Source organism: Rhinoraja longicauda, chromosome 16 (assembly GCF_053455715.1).
Source record: "Rhinoraja longicauda isolate Sanriku21f chromosome 16, sRhiLon1.1, whole genome shotgun sequence".
NCBI classification, from domain to species: Eukaryota; Metazoa; Chordata; class Chondrichthyes; order Rajiformes; family Arhynchobatidae; genus Rhinoraja; species Rhinoraja longicauda.
Window position 1 is genome coordinate 15,070,373 of NC_135968.1, and position 21,000 is coordinate 15,091,372.

Here is a 21,000-nt window from a genome sequence, read left to right on the forward strand (position 1 = left end):
AGAGAATTCCACCGATTCACAACTCTCTGGGTGAAAACGTTTTTCCTCATCCTCCTACCCCTTTTTCTTAAACTGTGGCCCCTGGTTCTGGACTCCCCCAACATTGGGAACATGTTTCCTGCCTCTAGCGTGTCCAATCCCTTAATAATCTTATATGTTTCAATAAGATTCCCTCTCATCCTTCTAAGTTCCAGTGTATATAAGCCCAGTCACTCCATTCTTTCAACATATGACAGTCCAGTCATCCCGGGAATTAACCTTGTGAACCAACATTGCACTCCCTCAATAGCAAGAATGTCCTTCCTCAAATTGAGACCAAAACTGTGCCCAATACTCCCGGTGTGGTCTCACAAGGGCCCTGTAAAACTCAGGACATTCTTGCTCCTATACTCAACTCATCTTGTTATGAAGGCCAACTTGCCATTAGCTTTCTTCACTGCCTGCTGTACCTGTATGTTTACTTTCAGTGACTGATGAACAAGGACACGCAGGTCTCGTTGTACTTTCCCTTTCCCTAACTTGACACCATTCAGATAATAATCTGCCTTCCTGTTCTTGCCACCAAAGTGGATAACCTCACATTTAACCACTTTCAACTGCATCTGCCATGCATTTGTCGACTCACCCAGCCTGTCCAAGTCACGCTGCATCCTCATAACATCCACCTCACAGTTCACACTGCCACCCAACTTTGTGTCATCTGCAAAGTTGCTCATGTTACTTTTAATCCCTTCATCTAAATCATTAATGTATATGGTAAGTAGCTGCAGCCCCAGAACCAAGCCTTGCAGTACCCCACTAGTCACTGCCAGCCATTCTGAAAGGGACCCGTTAATCCCTACTCTTTGTTTCCTGTCTGCCAACCAATTTTCTATTCATGTCAGTACCGTACCCCCAATACCATGTGCTCTAATTTTGCCCACTAATCTCCTATGTGGGACCTTATCAAAGGCTTTCTGAAAGTCCAGGTACACTCCATCTACTGGCTCTCCCTTGTCCATTGTCCTAGTTACATCCTCAAAATATTCCAGAAGATTAGTCAAGCATGATTTCCCCAACGTAAATCCATGCTGACTCGGACCGATTCTGTTACTGCTATCCAAATGTGCCACTATTTAATCTTTTATAATTGACTCCAGCATCTTCCCCACCACCGGTGTCAGGCTAACTCGTCTATAATTCCCTGTTTTCCCTCCCCCTCCTTACATTAGCTACCCTCCAATCCACAGGAACTAATCCCGAATCTGTAAAACATTGGAAAATTATCACCAATGCGTCCACGATTTCTAGGCATGAACCCTGGGATGCAGACCATCAAGCCCTGGGGATTTATCAGCCTTCAGTCCCATCAGTCAACCCAACACCATTTCCTGCCTAATATGAATTTCCTTCAGTTCCTCCGTCACCCTAGGTCCTCTGGCCACTAGTACATCTGGGAGATTTAGTGAAGACAGATCCAAAGTACCTGTTCAACTCGTCTGCCATTTCCTTGTTCCCCATAATAAATTCACCTGTTTCAGTCTGCAAGGGACCTACATTTGCCAACTCTTTTTTTCCTCTTCACATACCTATAGAAGCTTTTACTATCCTTTATATTCTTGGCTAGCTTACTTTCGTACACTGTGGATGGTCGATTGTAATCATCTATTGTCTTTCCGCTGACTGGTCAGCATACAACATAGGTATTTCCATTGTACCACTGTAAGTGACAGTCAACTAAACACGAAACCCCACCATCTGCCCTGCCATTGAATGTGATCGTGTTTGATCCAACACAAACTCTATGCCAGATCTCCTTAATCCTCAACCCCCTGATTTTTCGAACATATATCTGCCTTTGTAAGTACTTCCCATGAGCCGTCCTCAGTCTCTCTCTCTCTCTGTAGGGCAGTGAATTCCAGAGATTCACAGGAAAACCTTTGAGCTGCCAAAGGAGCCTTGTAAACTCAAGGTTTAATGTCTTCCTGGATACTACATTTAAGGTGAAGGGGAAAATATTTGATGGGAATCGGAGGAGTAAATGTTTGGAACAAGCTGCCAGTGGAGGTTGTTAAGGCAGGGACTATCACAATGTTTAAGAAACAGTTATACAGGTACATGGATAGGACAGGTTTAGAGGGATATGGGCCAAACGCAGGCAGGTGGGACGAGTATAGTTGGGACATGTTGGCCGGAGGGACTGTTTCCGTGCTGTAGGACTATGACTCTAATTGGTTAAGTAGGTTATAGAGTCATAGTCATGAGTTATGGATAGGTTAATGGGGTTGAGAGGGATAGATCAGCCATGATTGAATGGCGGAGTAGACGTGATGGGTTGAATAACCTAATTCTGTATGCATGTATGTACGTACGTATGTTCCCGAAATACAGCCAAAACAGTACATGATAGCGCAACAATTTTAGGGCCACCTTACTCACCATTTGCGTGCGGTGTACAGTATTAATTTTCGCTATATTTTAAAAGTAATTCACCTTATAAACTTTAATAAACATTATACTGTGAATAGGACAAGTCATTTTGATCTAATACTTCCGTGTTCGGTGTCACAATGGGAACCCAACAGGTCATATATGAGATCGCCATTCTGATCTAATATGGTGTCACCACAGGGAAGGGTTACCGGGCCCGGCGGTGGTGCGCTTGCGCAGCAGCGCCGGGAAGACCGACGCCCATCCCGGGGTGCCCCCCGCCTGAACTTCCTCTCGTTGTGCAGCGCGGCGGAAGAGAGAAGGTCAAAGAAGATGGCCGCAGGCAGGACAAACATGGCGCAGCGTCTTGCTGCCACTCTCCTGCCGCCGGGGCCGGGATGAGTGGCTCCCTCTCCCCTTTCCTCCTCCCCCCCCCCGTCCCTTTCCCCCACGTCCGCCCCCGGGGGAGACTCCCCAGCCGCCACAGCCTCGGATATACCCTGGGATCTTGCTGTGTGCTTTTGGAGTGGTGGAGGGGAGGGTGCTAGATCAATGTAGGAAGGGTTTGGACCCAACGGGTCCACGGGTCATCTAGCAGCTTATAAAAGGACTATTCTTAAGCCTAAGAATGGAGATCCGCACTTTCAAACTTCCATACCTTCTGATGGGGAGAAGGAGAAATGACCAGGGCCGAGACAAGTCTTTGATTATTGTTGGCTGCTTTTCCCAGGCAGCATGAAGTGTAGATGGAGTCAATGGTGGGAAGTATGGTTTGTGTGCTGGGGGAGGGGGAGGCTGGGGGAGGGGGAGGGGGAGGCGGGGGTGGGGGGGGCGGGTGCTGCACCAATGCAGGAGAGGTTTGGGCCCAACGGGTCCACTTGGTCGAGTATATTACTAAATATAGTATATTACTCTATTTAAGAGCAGGATGGAAATTAGTGGTGAAATTGATGGTCAGTGAGTTCTGCATGGGTACAAGAGGTAGCACCATTGCAGTCGTTAATGCAGCGGAGGTAGATTTCAGGGATAGAGCCCCCATCCTGCTCCTAAATATACTTGGACCATCTCCGACATCTCCCTGGATCTCACCATCTCCACCACAGGAGATAGACTAGTGACCGACATCTACTACAAACCCACTGACTCCAATAGCTATCTTGACTACACTTCTTCCCACCCCGTTTCCTGTAAAAACTATATTCCCTACTCCCAATTCCTCCTCCGCATCTGCGCCTAGGATGAAGTGTTCCATACTAGGGCATCGGTGATGTCCTCATTCTTTAGGAAACGGCGGTTCCCCTCTCCCATTATAGGCGAGGCTCTCACTAGGGTCTCCTCAATATACCGCAGCTACGCTCTTGCTCCCCCTACCCCCATTCGTAACAAGGTTAGAGTCCCCCTTGTCCACACCTTCCACCCCATGCGCCGTCGCATACAACAAATTATCCTCCAATATTTCCACCACCTCCAAAGGGATCCCACTACTGGCCACATCTTCCCATCTCCACCCCTTTCTGCTTTCCGCAGAGACCGTTCCCTCTGAAACTCCCTGGTCCACTTGTCCCTTCCCACCCAACCATCCCCTTCCCAGATACTCTCCCTTGCAACCGCAGGAGATGCAACACCTGTCCCTTTACCTCCCCCTCAACTCCATCCAAGGACCCAAACAGACTTTCCAGGTGAGGCAGAGGTTCATCTGCACCTCCTCCAACCTCATCTATTGTATCCGTTGTTCCAGATATCAACTTCTCTACATCGGCGAGACCAAGCGCAGGCTCGGCGATCGTTTCGCTGAGCACCTCCGCTCAGTCCAACTCAACCAACCAGATCTCCCGCTGGCACAGCACTTCAACTCCCCCTCCCATTCCCAATCTGACTTTTCTGTCCTGGGCCTCCTCCATTGTCAGAGTGAGGCCCAGCGCAAATTGGAGGAACAGCATCTCATATTTCGCTTGGGCAATTTACATCCCAGCGGTATGAACATTGACTGCTCTAACTTCAGGTAGTCCCTGCTTCCCCTCTCCATCCCCTCCCCCTTCCCAGTTCTTTCACTAGTCATCCTATCTCCGACTACATCCTATCTTTGTCCCGCCCCCTCCCCTGACATCAGTCTGAAGAAGGGTCTCGACCCGAAACGTGACCCATTCCTTCTCTCCCGAGATGCGGCCTGACCCGCTGAGTTACTCCAGCATTTTGTGTCCACCTTATCCAAAGATCAGATATATTGCTGCTCACTGTGCATCACACGCTTCTCCGTTAATTATGGATGCTGACACCTGATGAACACTACAGGTCTGAGGGAAAACTCCTCATCAGAATACTGACGTCAAAAGTACATAATACAAAGCTCTTTGGAATGACACAATATAGTGAAACCTTCAGAGTCAACGTTGTTGCTCTTTTCTTTTTTCTTGCATGTTTCGCTATTGAATTATTTTAATTATTGTGCATAGGTTATAGGAGCTGAATCAGGCCATTTGGCCCATCGAGTCTACTCCATCAAATGACTTGGCCTGCACAGCCGTCTGTGGCAATCAATTCCAGAGTTTCATCACCTTGTGACAAAATAAATTCCTCCTCATCTCCTCTCTAAAGATACATCCTTTTATTGTGAGGTTCTGCCCTCTAGTCCTGGACTCTCCCACTAGTGGGAACATTCTCTCCACATCTCCTCTATCCAAGCCTTTCATTATTCAGTAAGTTTCAATGAGGTCCCTCATCATCCATCTAAACTCCAGCGAGTACAGGCCCAGTGCCATCAAATGCTCATCATATGTTAATCCAATCATTCCCAGGATCATTTCATAAACCTCCTCTGGGCCCTCTCCAATGCCAGCACATCCTTCCTCAGATATGGTGCCCAATTTTAATTATAATTATCGCTCTAAAGCTGGAACAACTTCAATACAAATTGCCTATGTTCATTGCCCGGTACTGTAAGGTAAATGGATATTAACAGCAAAGCACGGGTGTTATTAGTTTTCCAGTTTAGCTCCGAAACAAAGCTCACCTGATGAACCACCAGCCTTCGAGATTTCGCTGGATGACTTCCACCATGACGCCCTTCTCAAAGCCAATTTCATCTTTGCCCTGGTCAACGTACGATTGCACAGTGATATATTTTTCCTCTATGACAAATAAACACCATCGCAAAGTTAGAGCAAGTTTTTCAGTTGCTACAGCTTTGGTGAGCATCCAGAACAATTCAACAAGCTCTCTCTCTAAGCTTCCTCTAATTCATTTCTTGAACTCAATGTTTAATTAAGCAATCTTTTGAATAAAGTAGTGGAATACAATTATAAGATGGTTCTACGAGGCAGAAGAAGCAGTCTGCCCATTGTACTTGTGCTGGCTTTCTGAAATAGTCTCCAGTTAATTCCATTTCTGTTATCCTTTCAAATGAACACAACAATTTAGTTCCTCATGATACTTATCCAGTTGGCCTTTCAAAGTTCTGATCGATTCTGTTTCTGCTATTTCTAGTCAGAGATTTCATGTTCCTAGAACCTTCTGTGAAAATGCCAGATTCTTTTGGTGACAAATTAACATTGACGGTTTCTTGTTAATAGCTCATTGATCACGAGTTAAGAGAATCATTGAGTCGTACAGTATAGAATCAGGGCCTTCAGCCCACCACGTCTGTGCCAACCAAGAGGGTGGTAGTGCTGGATGTCTTGTAATGCATAAGGTAATAGATCCCCAGGACAGACGAGAACAATTGAAGAATGCTATAGGAAATAGCTTGATGGTGCTCTAATAAAGATTTTTGTATCTTTGTTATGCACTGGTTAGATACCAGTAGACTGAAGGATAACTAATATTCTTCTTTCATTTAGGAAGGGCAATAGGGAAAACCCAGGAACTACAGGCCAATTAGCAATGTCAGTGGTAGTGAGACTATTGAATAAAATTCCAAAGGATAGGATTTATATACATTGGAAAGGCTGGGGTTAATTCAGGATAGTTAGTATGGTTTTCTGTAGGAGAAATCCTGCAGATTTGATTGAGATTTTTGAGGAGATAACACAGGAGCAACAAACAAACTGTGTTAGGATGTAGAATGGAGAGGGAATTTAGCCAGTATAATGAGGAATTGGGGAGTTTGTTAGACAGGTATCAGTAGCAGATCGTGGTTTGAAGAGTATGAAGGATGGCAGACAGATGGAGTCAGGTGAGGAGAGTTTGTCGCTCCAGATTTCAGCATCTGCAGTCTCTTGTGTCTCCAGGTAACAGAGGATGATGAATGGAGGATGACTGATATTGTCTGTATGGACTCGGGTATGACATACGACAAGGCTCTGCATGGTACGCTGCATGGACTCTAGTACGCATGGTACAGTGTAAGGCCTTGTCAAATGTCTGAATAGAGTCCATACAGACAATATCATTCATCCTCCTTTCAGATCGTTAAGCCACATGATATCCAGGGCAATCTGGCTAATCGGATTCAAAATTGGCTTGGCAGAATATTTTTCTGCTTGGACATCTGCGACCAGGGACACATGGATTGGTGCTGGGAACTTGACTGTTTTTGATATATATTAATGATACCTTGGAGTGCAGGAGTTTGAGGGGTGATCTTATAAAATCATGAGAGTAATTGATCGAGCAAATGCTCTAGTCTTTTACCCCAGTAGGGGAATCAAAACCCAGAGGATAGGTAGGTACGTGTGGGTACATGGAATGAGCTGTCATATACAATATAATAACATCTAAATATCTACAATTACAATATCTAAATGACATTTGGACTGGTACGTGGATAGGAAAGGTTTAGGGGGATATGGGCTAAATGCAAGCAAATTGAACTACTTTAGATGAAGCATCTTGGTCGGCATGAACAAGTTGGGCTGAAGGGCCTGTTTCTATGCTGTATAACTATGATTTGGATATGAATGTAGGAGAAATGATTAATACGTTTGTAGATAACATGAAAATTGTTGGTGTTGTGGACAGCTAGCAAGGTTTGCTGGCTATTGGAATAGATAGATCAGATTTAAAAAAATTGGTGGAGCATTAGCACATTTAATTCAATCCCCATAACAAGTGCAAGTTGATGCATTTTGAAAAGTCAAGCACAGGTGGGGCATATACAATAGATGGTAGGGCACTCGAGGATGTTAATTGATCAGAGTGACCAAGGAGCCAAAGTCGACAGTTCCCTGAAAATGGCAACACAGGTTATTTGGGTATGAAAAAGGCACATGATATGCTTGCCTTCACAGGTTGAGGCACAGAATATAAGAATTGCGACATTACACTGCAACTTCACAAAACACTAGTTAGGCTGCATTTGAGCATTTTGTGCAGTTTTGGTTGGAACATTAAAGAAGGTTTATGATTGTGCAGGGTGGAGTGTAGAAGAAATTCATCATGATCTAGTTTGGATTGAAAGTCTTTAATTATTCAAGAGAATGGGTAGATGGGTAGATGTTTTTCAAGGTGCGAAAGAGACTAGGGTGTGACTTGATAGAAATATAAAAGATTATACGAGGCACAGATAGGGTATGTAGTCAAAATATTTTTTCTCTGGTATGGGTATCAAAAATAAGTGGACTTATGTACAAAGTATTTTAAGTGGAACAAAGGGGCAAGATGTTGTACAGATAGATAGTGGTTGATAGCTGGAACGAGCTGTCAAGAGTGGCTGGTGGAATCTGTTGAAATTAATATGTTTAGCGGATAGACAGACATTTAAATAAGTAATGCGGTCAAATGGGATTCATGTAGATGGGCAAAAATGTCAGCATGCAGGTAGTGACCCTAAGGCCACTATACTGTACATTCAATGTCTCTGATGATGATGATATGATGAGGATGATGATGATAGTTCAGCACTGGAGTAAACTAATTAAACATACAAATATTGAACCTATGTAATATATTCAACACATTGTAGTTCAAAGAGGAAATACTTCAGACAGAAGGAAGAAAATGCACAGAATTCCCTCCTGCATCTCTGCTATTTGCCCACTTGCAACAATTACATAAAATGAATGCCTGCACCTGGAACAGCTGCTAAATGTGAACATGGAGGGTTCTTTTAAGGAGACTGTTGAGTTAAATTGATTCTTGTTATATTGGAATTGTTAAAAAACACAAAGCTCAGAAATTAATTTCTGTGAATACCATTGTGAACAGAAAGACTGGAGATGTGACGTCATTTGATTTTTATTTGAAATAGCTTGTGCTATAGCAGAAACGTGCCTCTGAGGCTGAAGAGCAATGGCAATTCCGCTGGCAATGAAGAGCAGCAAGGGATGAAAAACAAAAACCAAAGTCTCATTTGAAAACACATGGCAAAGAGCACAACTATATATTTATTTATTTATTTATTTATTTTTAATTATTTGTTTTATTGGAAGCATTTGTGTTTTAAAAAAATGACAATTTTGTAGCGTTATGAGCAGCTTCAATTTTAACACTTTTCAAAAAGGGCATTTAATTTTTTTTTTAAAAGAGAGAGAAAGAAGGAAAAGAGAAATTAAAAAGAAAAAAGAAGAGGGGAGATCTACCCAACAACCCACCCATGTGCCCACTCACCCAGCCCTACGAGTGATTTTGAATTGTGTTCAAATATTGTATTGTTCGAGAAAATCAATAGAAGGTGACCATATTTTTAAAAATTGCTTCAGTTTGTCATTCGAGATAAATCTAATTCTCTAAATGTAATGTGTCTATCATTTCTGTAATCCTCATCTTCACTGGAGAAACTTCAACACTTTTCCAGCATTTAAGTAGGAGTTTTTTTGCTAATATTATTCCATAGCCGATAAAGCGTCGCTGAAAAACAGTCAATGTACTACAATCTTCTGATATTCCCCGTATTATCAGTTTTGAGTCTGGCTCTAATGGGATTTTCAGTATATTGGAGAAAACGTTGAATATTTCCGTCCAAAAACTTTTTATTTCTGTACATAGTACAAAACTATGGATTAAAGTGGCTTCTTGAAATTGACACTTATCGCAAAGAGGAGAAGCACTGGGGAAAATTTTGTTCAGTTTGGTTTTTGAATAGTATAACCTGTACAGCACTTTGAACTGTATCAGGCAATGTCTGGCATTTAAGGAGCAAGTATAAATATGTTGTAAGATTTCGTCCCATATATCATTGGAAATTTATTGACCCATCTCATCTTCCCATGCACGCCTGTAAACCTCAGATGATGGGGCGTTGATGTTTTGAAGAACATTGTAAATGTAGGATGTCAACTTCTCTGTATCTGCATGTCTATTCAAACATTCGTCAAGTTTATCTGGACTTGCAGTGTTGTAGTCTTGCATGTATGTTTTCCCTAACCTGAAGATATCTGAAAAAATTATTCGTATTTAAATCGTATTTCACCCGCAACTCTTGGAAGGAGGAAAATGTCTCTCAATTTAAGACTGAACTTCAACTGTTTCCAGATACGACTAGTGCCATGAATTATAGGGTTATAATCGTACATTGACTTATTCAGGGTTATTGGAGACAGGACAATCGAGCCCATGGAACAAGGCAAACAATCTTCTCTTTCCATTTTTAGCCAATTGGCCTGTTGGTATGAATCATCCAACCAAAAGATTATGGTTTTAATATTCGTTGCCCAGTAGTAAGAAAGAAAATTGGGTAAAGCTAGTCCTCCATTCTCTTTAGATTTGCACAAGTGCCGTTTATGTATTCGGTGACTTTTGTAGTCTCATATAAAGTTAGTAACAATGGAATCAATTTTTTAAAAGAAAGATTTGGGAAAATATATCGGTATCGTCTGAAATAAATATAAAAGCTGCGGGAGAAAAATAATCTTTAAGGTATTCAATCTGCCAAGGAGGGAAATAGGCAGTGTTTTCCAAAATTGAATACAAGTATGAAGTTTTGTAATTAATGGAGGGAAATGTGTTTTAAACAGGAGGGAATATTTCCTGGTAACGTAAACTCCAAGATATCTGAATTTATCGGTAACAATTCTAAAAGGGAACTGTTGGAGCTGGGTAACGTCTTGTTCGTTTATTGGCATAATTTCGCTTTTATTCCAATTAATTCTGTAGCCAGAGAAGATGCCGAATTGGTCTATAATGGATAGTAAATTTGGGATACTACTTCAGGGGTTAGTGATGTATAATAGTATCTGCAGTTATTTTCTTATAATAGTACAACATCTGCGTAGAGGGAAATTTTGTTCGTAGTATGTTTAGTATTGTATCCGTATATGCCTGGGTGGGACCTGATGCTCTCAGCAAGTGGTTCTATGGCTAATCGCATCGGGGAGAGAGCACATCCTTGTCTAATACCCCTGAATAAGCAAAATTTAGATGAGAGGGTTTGATTGGTTAATATTCTGGTGTTCAGGTTCCCAAATAAAAGCTTCAGCTATAAGATAAAGTTTTCGCCTAATTGGAATTTTCCCAGCGCTGTGAAAAGATAAGACCAATCAACTTGGTCAAAGGCTTTTTCAGCATCCAATGCGATGATTGTGAGGTCTTTATTCGGTATTCTATGTGAGTAAATTATATTAAACAAACGTCTCAGATTAAAGAGTGTCGTTTAGGTATGAACCCGGTTTGATCTGAGTGTACAAGTTTGCCAATGACTAGGCTGAGTCTACGAGCCAGAATCTTGGCTAGGATCTACTGATCGGTATTTAAAAGAGCAATTGCTCTATATGATCCCGGCGCTTCTAGATTCTTATCTTTTTTCGGAATTAATGTAATAATTGATTCTGCTAGAGTGTGCGGTAAAGTCTGCTCCTTGAACGCTTGGATATACAGGCATTGTAGACATGGGGAAATTATATTGTTAAATTTTTTGTAAAATTCATTATTGATCCCGTCTGGGCCAGGAGTTTTTCCATTTTTCAATGATTTAATAGTCTCTGAAATGTTCTTTCGGTCTCACTGAGGGTTTGACGATTGCACTTATCCAGAAAAGTCTGCATCATCACTGAGTCGGCTGTTGTTTGAGATGCGTAAAGGGTTTGGTAAAATTGTTGAAATCTTTCGTTGATATCTTTGGGCAGTGAAAGTAGTTCTTTTTTCCTATCTAATTTTATGTATCGTACGGTCATTTTCTAATTTGCAAAGTTGTCTTGCTAAAAGTTTATGGGGTTTATCGGCGAATTCAAAGTATTTTTTATTGGTAAATTGAAATGCCCTACTGATTCTTGCTGAGAGTATCTGGTTTAATTTGTATTTAAGTGCAGCTATTTTGTTACGTTTTCCTATGGATGGGTCGGCAGCATTTTCTGAGTCCAAATGTTTTATTTGTTTTTCTAATTCCTGTAGCTCTGCCTTTCTTCTCTTGTTCTGCGATGCTTGGTAAGAAATAATGCAGCCTCAAAGAAAGGCTTTAAAGGTTTCCCAAAGCAATGTTGGAGAAATGCCAGGGGTGTCATTTGTCTCAAATAAGATTTCCATCTGTAACTTCAGGTATTCACAAAATTTAGCCTCTGCGAGTATTTGTGGATTAAATCTCCAACACGGCTGTCTTTTCGCCATTCCTCCAGTTTCACAGAGAATGTAAAAGGACAATGATCTGAAATAATAATATTGTGACATTTTGGGCTGTGGGTATATGGCAGGAGTTTTGAATCAACCAGGAAATAATCTGTTCTTGTATATACTCTATGGGCACCTGAGTAGAAAGAATACTCTCTTCCTGAGGGGTTGGCAATCCTCCATACATCTTTTATATTTGTGTTGTTTATATCCGGATTCAAAAGTTCACTGGACTTGGATGTAATTATTCTACGGAATGAAGATCTGTCTAAGTATTGGTCTAATACACAATTTAGATCACCCCGATTATCAAATTAGACTGGAACATATCTGGGATTAAATTAAATACTTTATTGAAAAATTGGGGGTTATCAAAATTTGGACCGTATATGTTCACCAAAGTCAGTGAGGTTGAATACACTTCTCCGGTCACTATGATATACCTGCCCTCCTTATCAACTATTGTAGATTTATGTCTGAACGGGGTACCTTTGCGGATTAAGATTGCGGTACCCCTGGCTTTTGAGGGAAAGGTGGAGTGGTACAGCTGTCCAATCCACCTGCACCTCAGCCTGTTGTGTGAGTCATTCTTGAGGCGAGTCTCCTGGAGGAATATTATGTCAGTGTTAAGGGATTTTAAGTGAGCTAGTATTTTACCCCTTTTTATTGGTTCATTCACGCCCTTGACATTCCAACTACAAAAGGTAAGTCCTTTCCCCCCAGTTTTGCTTGCTAGATCATCTTGCATAGTTAGGGTATGTATCTTCTACTGAAATAAATGCTCTAACACAGTAATTAAAGTATTTTTTGGAATATAGGCTGAGTAAGAAACCCCCCACCCCACTCCCCCACCTCCCGTGAATATCACCAAGAGAAATGAGCATTAGCGCAAAGATACTAAGATATATATTGTAAAAATAAGAGAAAGAAAGAAATAGAAATGGGGGAAGGTAGAGGGAAATATGTACCAGAAGAGGCTTGATGAGGAGGCAATAGGGAGAATGTGACAGCAGAACCAGTGGAGAGGGCGACTGTGCAGGTAGCTGCAGACTTTTAACATTTTATTATTTAAATTTAAAGAATGTAAGCATTTTTTTAACAGGATTTCAAAAGGCTAGCTTTTTAACAGCATATCTTTGAGTAAGGAGAGAGCATACCTGATAGATTCAAAGATCAGTGATGAAAAGAGGAATAACATTCACCAAGAAAATTTACTGTATTTAATTTTTAACCAGGAGAAAATAAGCAAACTTAACAAACCTTGTGCAAAAAAGATAATTTACTGGTGTGTACCATAGCTCATTCACAGCCACACCAAGCCTGTGATTTCTGTAATGCACATTGTGCCTTCACAGGCAAAATCATCACCATATATTAATTGTTATCATTTTTCATTCCTGAGATTAAAAAAATATAAGCAATAGATTTATTTCAGAATTTTCCTTCATTTCTAACATAAATTTGAGAGGCCAAATGGCTTCCTCCTTTGCTGCATCCACTCTGGTAGGTGCAGAAACCAAAGAGTAAAAAAGCAGAACAAATTATCAGTACCTGTTCAACGAATGTCGTAGAGACATAAACATAACACATGCACACACAATCAACAAATTGGAAGCGTAAGGCCGTTAGCGAAAGCTGTTTTGTCTTTGACTGGTAGCTGAATGAAACCAAACATCACGTGTGTGATTTAAGAGGGCACGGGGCTTTGTTCACCTGGGCTTTGTTGGCGGCTACACATTCCTCCTAGAGTCCACCTCCGGTCCAGCCGGCGCAGATGAGCTTTACGTCTCTTAGTGACTATAAGTATGGAGTGAAATATTACAAAACAGACACAAAATCAAACCGTCAAGTGTTATGACAAAGAGATGAACATATTGACAAAGAAACCACATGGACCAGGACTGGAAGGTGTTTATGGAATTGCACTATTATGAATAAATCTTTCAACAATTACCACTGGTTTACTGTTCTTCAATAGGTTGTGTATTTCTCTGTTCGCTAGAAAAAGCTTAGATTTGATCATCCTCCTCGAGATCCAACAATCTGTTTAAGAACCATCATTTCCCCTCAATACCAAGTAGAACAATTAGCACATTCCAGTGACTGAAATTTATCTGGCTACTTTATTAAGGATAATCCCAAGAGATTTTATGTACATAAATGGAAAAAGGGTAACCACGGAAAGAATAGGACCCCTAAGGAATCAAAGCGATCAACAGCGCAGAGCCACAGGAGATGGGCAAGGTCCTCAATAAGTGTTTCTCCTGTTTTTACTGTGGGGAAAGACCCGAGAACAGTAGAATATGGGGCAGTCAATGGAAGGAAGTGTCTTGAGAGCAATCTGTATAACGGTCCTGACGCATATGAAGGTAGACAAATTTCCCGAGCCTGATCAAATATATCCAAGGACACTGTGGGAAGCTAGAGATGAGATTGCAGGTGCCCTGGCTGAGATTTACGAGTCGCCATTCAATGCAGGTGAAATACCAAAAGACTGTCGGGGGGCAAATGTTGCGCCTCAATTCAAGAAGGGCTGCAGGGAAAAGCTAGGGTACTAAAGGGCAGTGAGCCAAACATCTGTGATCAGAAAGTTATTAGACAGTATTCTAAGGGATAAGATATACATGCATTTAGATGGACAAGGGCTGATTAGGGATCGATAGTATGGTTTTGTACAGGGGAGGTCATGTCTCAAGAACCTAGTCGAGCTTTTCGAAGATGTTACAAAAAAGATTGATGAGGGCAGAGCTGTAGATGTTTTATAAATGGATTTTAGTAAGCATTCAACAAGGTTCCACATGGTAGGCTGCTCTAGAAGGTTAGATTGCATGAGATCTAAGAAGAGATAGCTGAATGGATAGAAAATTAGCTTTATGGTAGGAAGCCGAGGGTGATGGTGGGGAAGATGGTTGAGTCGTTATTAAAGATATTACAGCTACACATTTGGAATGGTCAAAGTCAGCATGGATTTAAGATGGGAAAATCATACTTGACTAATCTTCTGGAATTATTTGAGTACATAACAAGTAGAATGGATAAGGGAGAGCCAGTGGATGTGGTTTATCTGGACTTTCAAAAAGCCTTTGACAAGGTCCCACACAAGAGATTAGTGTGCAAAATTAGAGCACATGACATTGGGGGTAGGGTATTGACATGGATAAAGAACTGGTTGGCAGACAGGAAGCAAATAGTAGGAATTAACGGGTCATTTTCAGAATGGCAGGCAGTGACTAGTGGGGTGCTGCAAGGCTCGGTGCCGGGACCACAGTTATTTACAATATATATTAACGATTTAGACGAGGGAATTAAACGTGGCATCTCCAAGTCTGCAGATGACACAAAGCTGGGTGGCAGTATGAGCGGCGAGGAGGATGCTATCAGGCTGCAGCTTGGGTGAGTGGGCAGTTGCGAGGTTATCCGCTTTGGTGGCAAGAACAGGAAGGCAGATTATTATCTGAATGGTGTCAGATTAGGAAAAGGGGAGGTGCAACGAGACCTGGATGTGCTTGTACATCAGTCACTGAAAGTAAGCATGCAGGTACAGCAGGCAGTGAAGAAAGCTATTGGCACGTTGACCTTCATTGTGAGAGGATTTGAGTATAGGAGCAAGGAGGTCCTATTGAAGTTGTACAGGGCCCTGGTGAGACCGCACCTGGAGTATTGTGTGCAATTTTGGTCTCCTAATTTGAAGGACATTATTGGTATTGAGGGAGTGCAGTGTAGGTTCACCAGATTATTCCCCGGGATGGCGGGACTAACATATGATGAAAGAAAGGGTTGACTGGGCTTGTATTTACTGGAATTTAGAAGGATGAGAGGAGATCTTAGAAACATCAAATTCTTAAAGGATTGGACAGGCGAGATGCAGGAAAAATGTTCCCGATGTTGGGGGGAGTCCAGAACCAGGGGTCACAGTTTAAGCAGTAGGCCATTTAGTACTGAGATGAGGAAAAACTTTTTCACCCAGAGAGTTGTGAATCTGTGGAATTCTCTGCCACAGAAGACAGTGGAGGCCAATTCACTGGATGTTTTCAAGAGGGAGTTAGATTTAGCTCTTAGGGCTAAAGGAACCAAGGGATATGGGGAAAAAGCAGGAACGGTGTACTGATTTTAGATGATCAGCCATAATCATATTGAATGGCAGTGCTGACTCAAAGGGCCGAATGGCCCCAGTCCTGCACCTATATTTCTATTTTTCTATGTTTCTAACAGCCAAAAAACCTTTAAAAATATTCTATTCTATCAGACAGAACACCAACACAGCAACGGTTTCTCTCAATTGGTTGTCCTGTTAAATCCATGTGCTTTCATCCCAGTTATTCTTCCAGCCCGGAATCCATAAATGGTTTTTGTTTTAGTACTGACAATGAAAATACTGGCGAGCAATGGTTCTTTAACACTCGGAGTACTAATTACTTTCCATCATTTAGTATTCATATATTCTCATGCATAGTTTCAAGTCTGATTTGCTTTATGAGTCAGATTAATCCATGTGGAAACAGGAACTTACCCATGCTGACCATCATGCCCCATCTACACAAGTCCCACCTGCCTGAGTTTGGTTCATATACCTCTAAACCAATCTTGTACCTGGCCAAATGTTTTTTAAACATTGTGATAGTATATGCTCTGAATACACACTGACAATGATTTTATGGATGGCTTATAAACTAAATTAGAATGGGAGTCTTGTTCTTATAGACAGAGATGGGATCCAAGCCTAGGAATGACCACTGTCGTGTGCAGGTTCTCATCAGACCCATGGGCGGTTATCCACTATCTTCACAGAATTAAGGGCTAAAGCATCCTTTGCTTTATATCCCCATATAGTGTTACCTGTGAATATTACCGCAGCCTAACTATCTTAATCAACAGTACTCAGAGAGTTAAATGCTCAAATGCCAGTAATTAAGAAAATGATTCAAAACAAATCGCTGAAAAACTGGAAAGAGTTTATTAAACACAATATGCAAATTACACAAGTAGACAACCTTAACGATAGAATGAGATGATGACCAGAAATTTATTAATTCACATTGAATGAGGTGAGGTACTTAGATGTGAAGTAACATAGAACCTGGTAGATGATAAAGGACCAAATTCAGCTGGTTTTCCTTCTCTCCTCATTGTAGTATATGTATGCAATTGTTCATTGATCAATGCACCCAGATATTAAATTATGAGAATTTCTAAACTTCAGTCTGGTCAGACATAGCTTTCAAGGAGTGCGTAAAGAAAGGGAGGTGAAGAGTTTTAGTGAAGGAATTTAGCATAGCACATAGAAGAGTACAGCACCAGAACAGGCCCTTCAGCCCAGTGTTTATGCCATATATGATGGCAAAACCATCACTTATCCATCTGCACATAACCCATATCCATCCATTCCCTGCATATCCTTATGCCTATCCAAAAGACAAATGCCACTAACATATCTGGTTCAACCACCATCCCCGGTAGCACGTTCCAAGTACTCACCACCCACTATGTGAAAAGAATTTACCCCGCAAATCTCCTTTTAACTTTGGCTCTTAAAACTATACCCTCTAGTACTTGATATTTCCATCCTGAGACAGTCTACCCTTTATATGCCTCTCATAACTTTATATACTTCTATCAGGTCTCCCCGCAACCTCTGGCATTCCAGAGAAAACGATCCAAGTCTGTCCAACCTCTCCCTGTAGCTGATACCCCCTAATCAAGGCATCATTCTGGTAAACCTCCTCTGCATCCTTACTGCACTAGGGCAACCAGAACTGCACACAGTACTCCATATGCGGCGTAACCAGAGTCCTATAAAGCTACATCAAGACTTTCTGACTCTTATACTCAATGCCCCAACCTATGAAAACAAAGGTATCATAATGCCTTATTTACCACTATCTACTTGTTCATGCCAATTTCAGGAAAGGATTTGGACCCCAAGATTCCTTTGTACATCAATGCTGTTAAGGGTCATGCCATTAATAGTATATTTTCCCCTTACAGTTGACCTCTCAAAATGCAACACCTCACATCTGCTCGGATTAAACTCCCATCTGCCATTTCTCTGCCCATTTCTATAGCTATACCCCAGTGTACTTTGACAGCCTTCCCCATAAATCTTGGTGCAATACTAATCAACTGTCCATATTTACATCCCAGTCATTTATATCTATCACAAACGGCAGCGGTCCTAGCACAAATCCCTGCGGAGCTCCACTAGTCAAAGACCTCCAGCCTAAATATTGTCCTTCCAACACAACTCTAACTGTATGCCAGTTCTGAATCCATACGACCAGGTCACTATTAATCCTGCGCATCTTAATATTCTGGATCAGCCTACCATGGGGAACTTTATGAAATACTTTACAAAAATCCATGTAGACACCATCCATGCACTACACTCATCGATCACCTTTGTCACCTCCTCAAACACTCGATCAAGTTAATAAGACCATAGGGTTCAGGCTGTAGGAAGCATGCATACCAGTGGTGGAGAGAAACAGAGAATCAGTTATTACCTAGCCAATGTTTCCTTCAATGAGGATATTAATTCAGAATCAAAGAAACTTGCAGAAGATATACCTGCACTGATTCTTCAAAACATCAGCTGTGTTTAGTTTTTTCTTCCTGCATTTTGTCGGTAAGTCTTTGGGTATTTGAACATCAAGGAGTCTTTGTTCTTTCATGTTGCGCTTGCTAACTCTCTTCTAAAAATATTTATGACATCAATTTCTTTCACCATTTCAGATAGAGACTTCTAGGTCCTGACAAGTCTCAATGAAAACATCTCCATTATCGATCCCTTGCCATTGATTTAAAGTCTGTAATTTCATGTCAAAGTTGCAACAGGACCTGATACAGCAATTGCAACGCACAGAAATGCGAAAGGCTGCAGAGAGGAGTAGAATCCGCCCAGTCCAACTCGGGCACAACATCCGCTCCATTGAAAATATCTACACAAGTCACTGCCACAAGAAGGTACCACCACCATTTGGGCCATGCCCCTTTCACACTGCTATTATCAGGCAGGAGATACAGAAGCCTGGGGGGGGGGGGACGACGACGACGACAAAGAGAATGAGCACCAGCGGGTTTACTTGAAATTGGAGAATTCAATGTTTATCCATATCCCTCCCTGACTTTACATTTCACTCCTCTTTTTACCATATTTGACACCCTTTTATCTTCTTTCACTGAGCCTTTGCCAGTATCTCCAACGTCTGCCATTCATCCCTTCTCATCTTTATTTTCCTATCACTTGCCATGCTTTGCATCACCTCTGCCGCTCTTTACCAGCTTTCTACCCTGGTAAATTAGTCTGAAGAATGCTTGATACTTTGGCGCACCACAAAGTTAAGTACGTTCTTTTGTTCCTTTCAGCAGAATTTTAGAAGTGCAACTGCATGCCTACCCTCTCCAGCTCTTGTTGTCCTGATATCCAGGTCATCTCGGGTTCCATTGTGTGACTCCAGGTAAGTAGCTGGGACCCAGCCTTGTTCTTCTGTTGTACTCACAAACCACCAACCTGAAATAGAAAGAGCAGATTATGTTTGGTTAATTGAAACAGTGGGGTCATTATATTTTCAGATGTGATTCACCTAAACGTTATCCGGTCAAATGTCAGTTGTGTCAATGTAGAGCAAATTTAGCTGTTGTTTATAGGTCAACCACTGGTCATCTTCCAAATCAATATTCTAATATATCTTCTTTTTACCTCAGCCATGGGTTCCCCTCCAGTGTAATTACCAAGATCCTCAACCACATTCACTTCATTTGCTACACTCTCTTTCCGTTCAGACAGGATAAGATTCATCTCCAGAATGTTCGAAGCCTCGCAAGAGATCCCACCATCAGATACATCTTCCCTCTTCTCTCCATTTCAATATTATGAAGAGACTACTTATCTACATGCTTCGGTTCACTCTTCCAACATCACCAGTAACTCCTCTCCTTCACATGATAGACAGGGGCAAATTTTGATAGACGGACTAATTAGAGATAATCCGCATGGTTTTATACATGGGAGAACATGGTTCAGGAATCTGATGGAATTTTTTGAAGTAGTAACTGAAAAGGTTGATGACGACAAAGCTGTGGATGTAGTCTATATGGACTTCAGTATCTGATATGGTTCCACGTTGTAGGCTGCTCTGGAAGGTTAGATCGCATGAGATCCAGGGGGAGCTAGCTGACTGGATGCAGAATTGGTTTCATGAAAGGATGCAGAGGGTAATGGTGGAAGGTTGTTTTCCAACTGGAGGCCTGTGAGTGGTGGTGACTAGTGGTGTGCCTTAAGGGCCTGTCCCACTTAAGCGATTTTAAGGCGACTGCCGGCGACTAGGCTGTCGCCGACAGTTCGCCGGGGTGTCACGGGCATGATCGTCCAAAAATCGTAGTGGATCTCGGCGCGTCGCTGAGAAATCATCCGGTTTGACATTTCTCAGCGACAGCTGGCTTGTCGCCAGGTATTGTTGCTTATTGCGGGCGCTGTCGCATGCTGTCCCCAGGTTTGATAGGTTCTCTTAGGTGCATTTAGAAGCACATAATATTAAAATAAGTAAAGTCATTTCAAAATACCATAAAATGCTTGTGTTTAACCAATTTATTTACCGTCAGGACATTTGACAGGTAGATTGGAGGCGACAGTTTGACGGTCAGGTAAGCATGGGAATTTTCGCTACGTTTTTGGCCTCAGCCATTACATTTAAAGTGGGCTCCAAACCCAGATATGCAACCCAGAAACCAGATATGCATCTCCCTTACATTTTCAAAGAATGCCCACACACCTTTCACAAAAATACACTGAACCACTTTAAAAAAAAAAAAAAATTTAATACAGCTATTAGTAAACTGGAAGTAAATCCAGTTTATTCCTTGTTACAGTGAAGCTTGGTTTTCAAATAACCCAGGCAAGATGTTTTATTTCAAAACTCTCAAGTACTTACCGACTTGTCCGTGATTTCAGCGAAAATTAGGAGGCCAGAGAACCATTGACAGCGTAGGTATTTTTGCGATGTTTATGGCCATCAGCCATTACATTTAAAGTGGGTTCCAAACCCAGATATGCAACCCAGAAACCAGATATGCATCTCCCTTACATTTTCAAAGAATGCCCACACACTTTTCACAAAAATC

General features: G+C 41.7%; 1 protein-coding gene across 2 annotated transcripts in view; it reads right to left on the reverse strand.

The window, feature by feature from the left end:
* sh3pxd2aa (SH3 and PX domains 2Aa) overlaps positions 1–21,000 on the reverse strand; it is a 135,751-nt gene that overhangs the window by 20,298 nt on the left and 94,453 nt on the right. The window contains exons 8-10 of one of the 2 annotated variants that reach the window (XM_078413262.1): positions 19,277–19,390; positions 13,597–13,680; positions 5,420–5,537 (exon numbers count right to left, since the gene is read on the reverse strand). In XM_078413262.1, coding sequence (XP_078269388.1) covers positions 5,420–5,537; positions 13,597–13,680; positions 19,277–19,390 — 316 coding nt within the window. The remainder of the gene's footprint in view (positions 1–5,419; positions 5,538–13,596; positions 13,681–19,276; positions 19,391–21,000) is intronic. The other variant, XM_078413261.1, reaches the window with a different exon arrangement.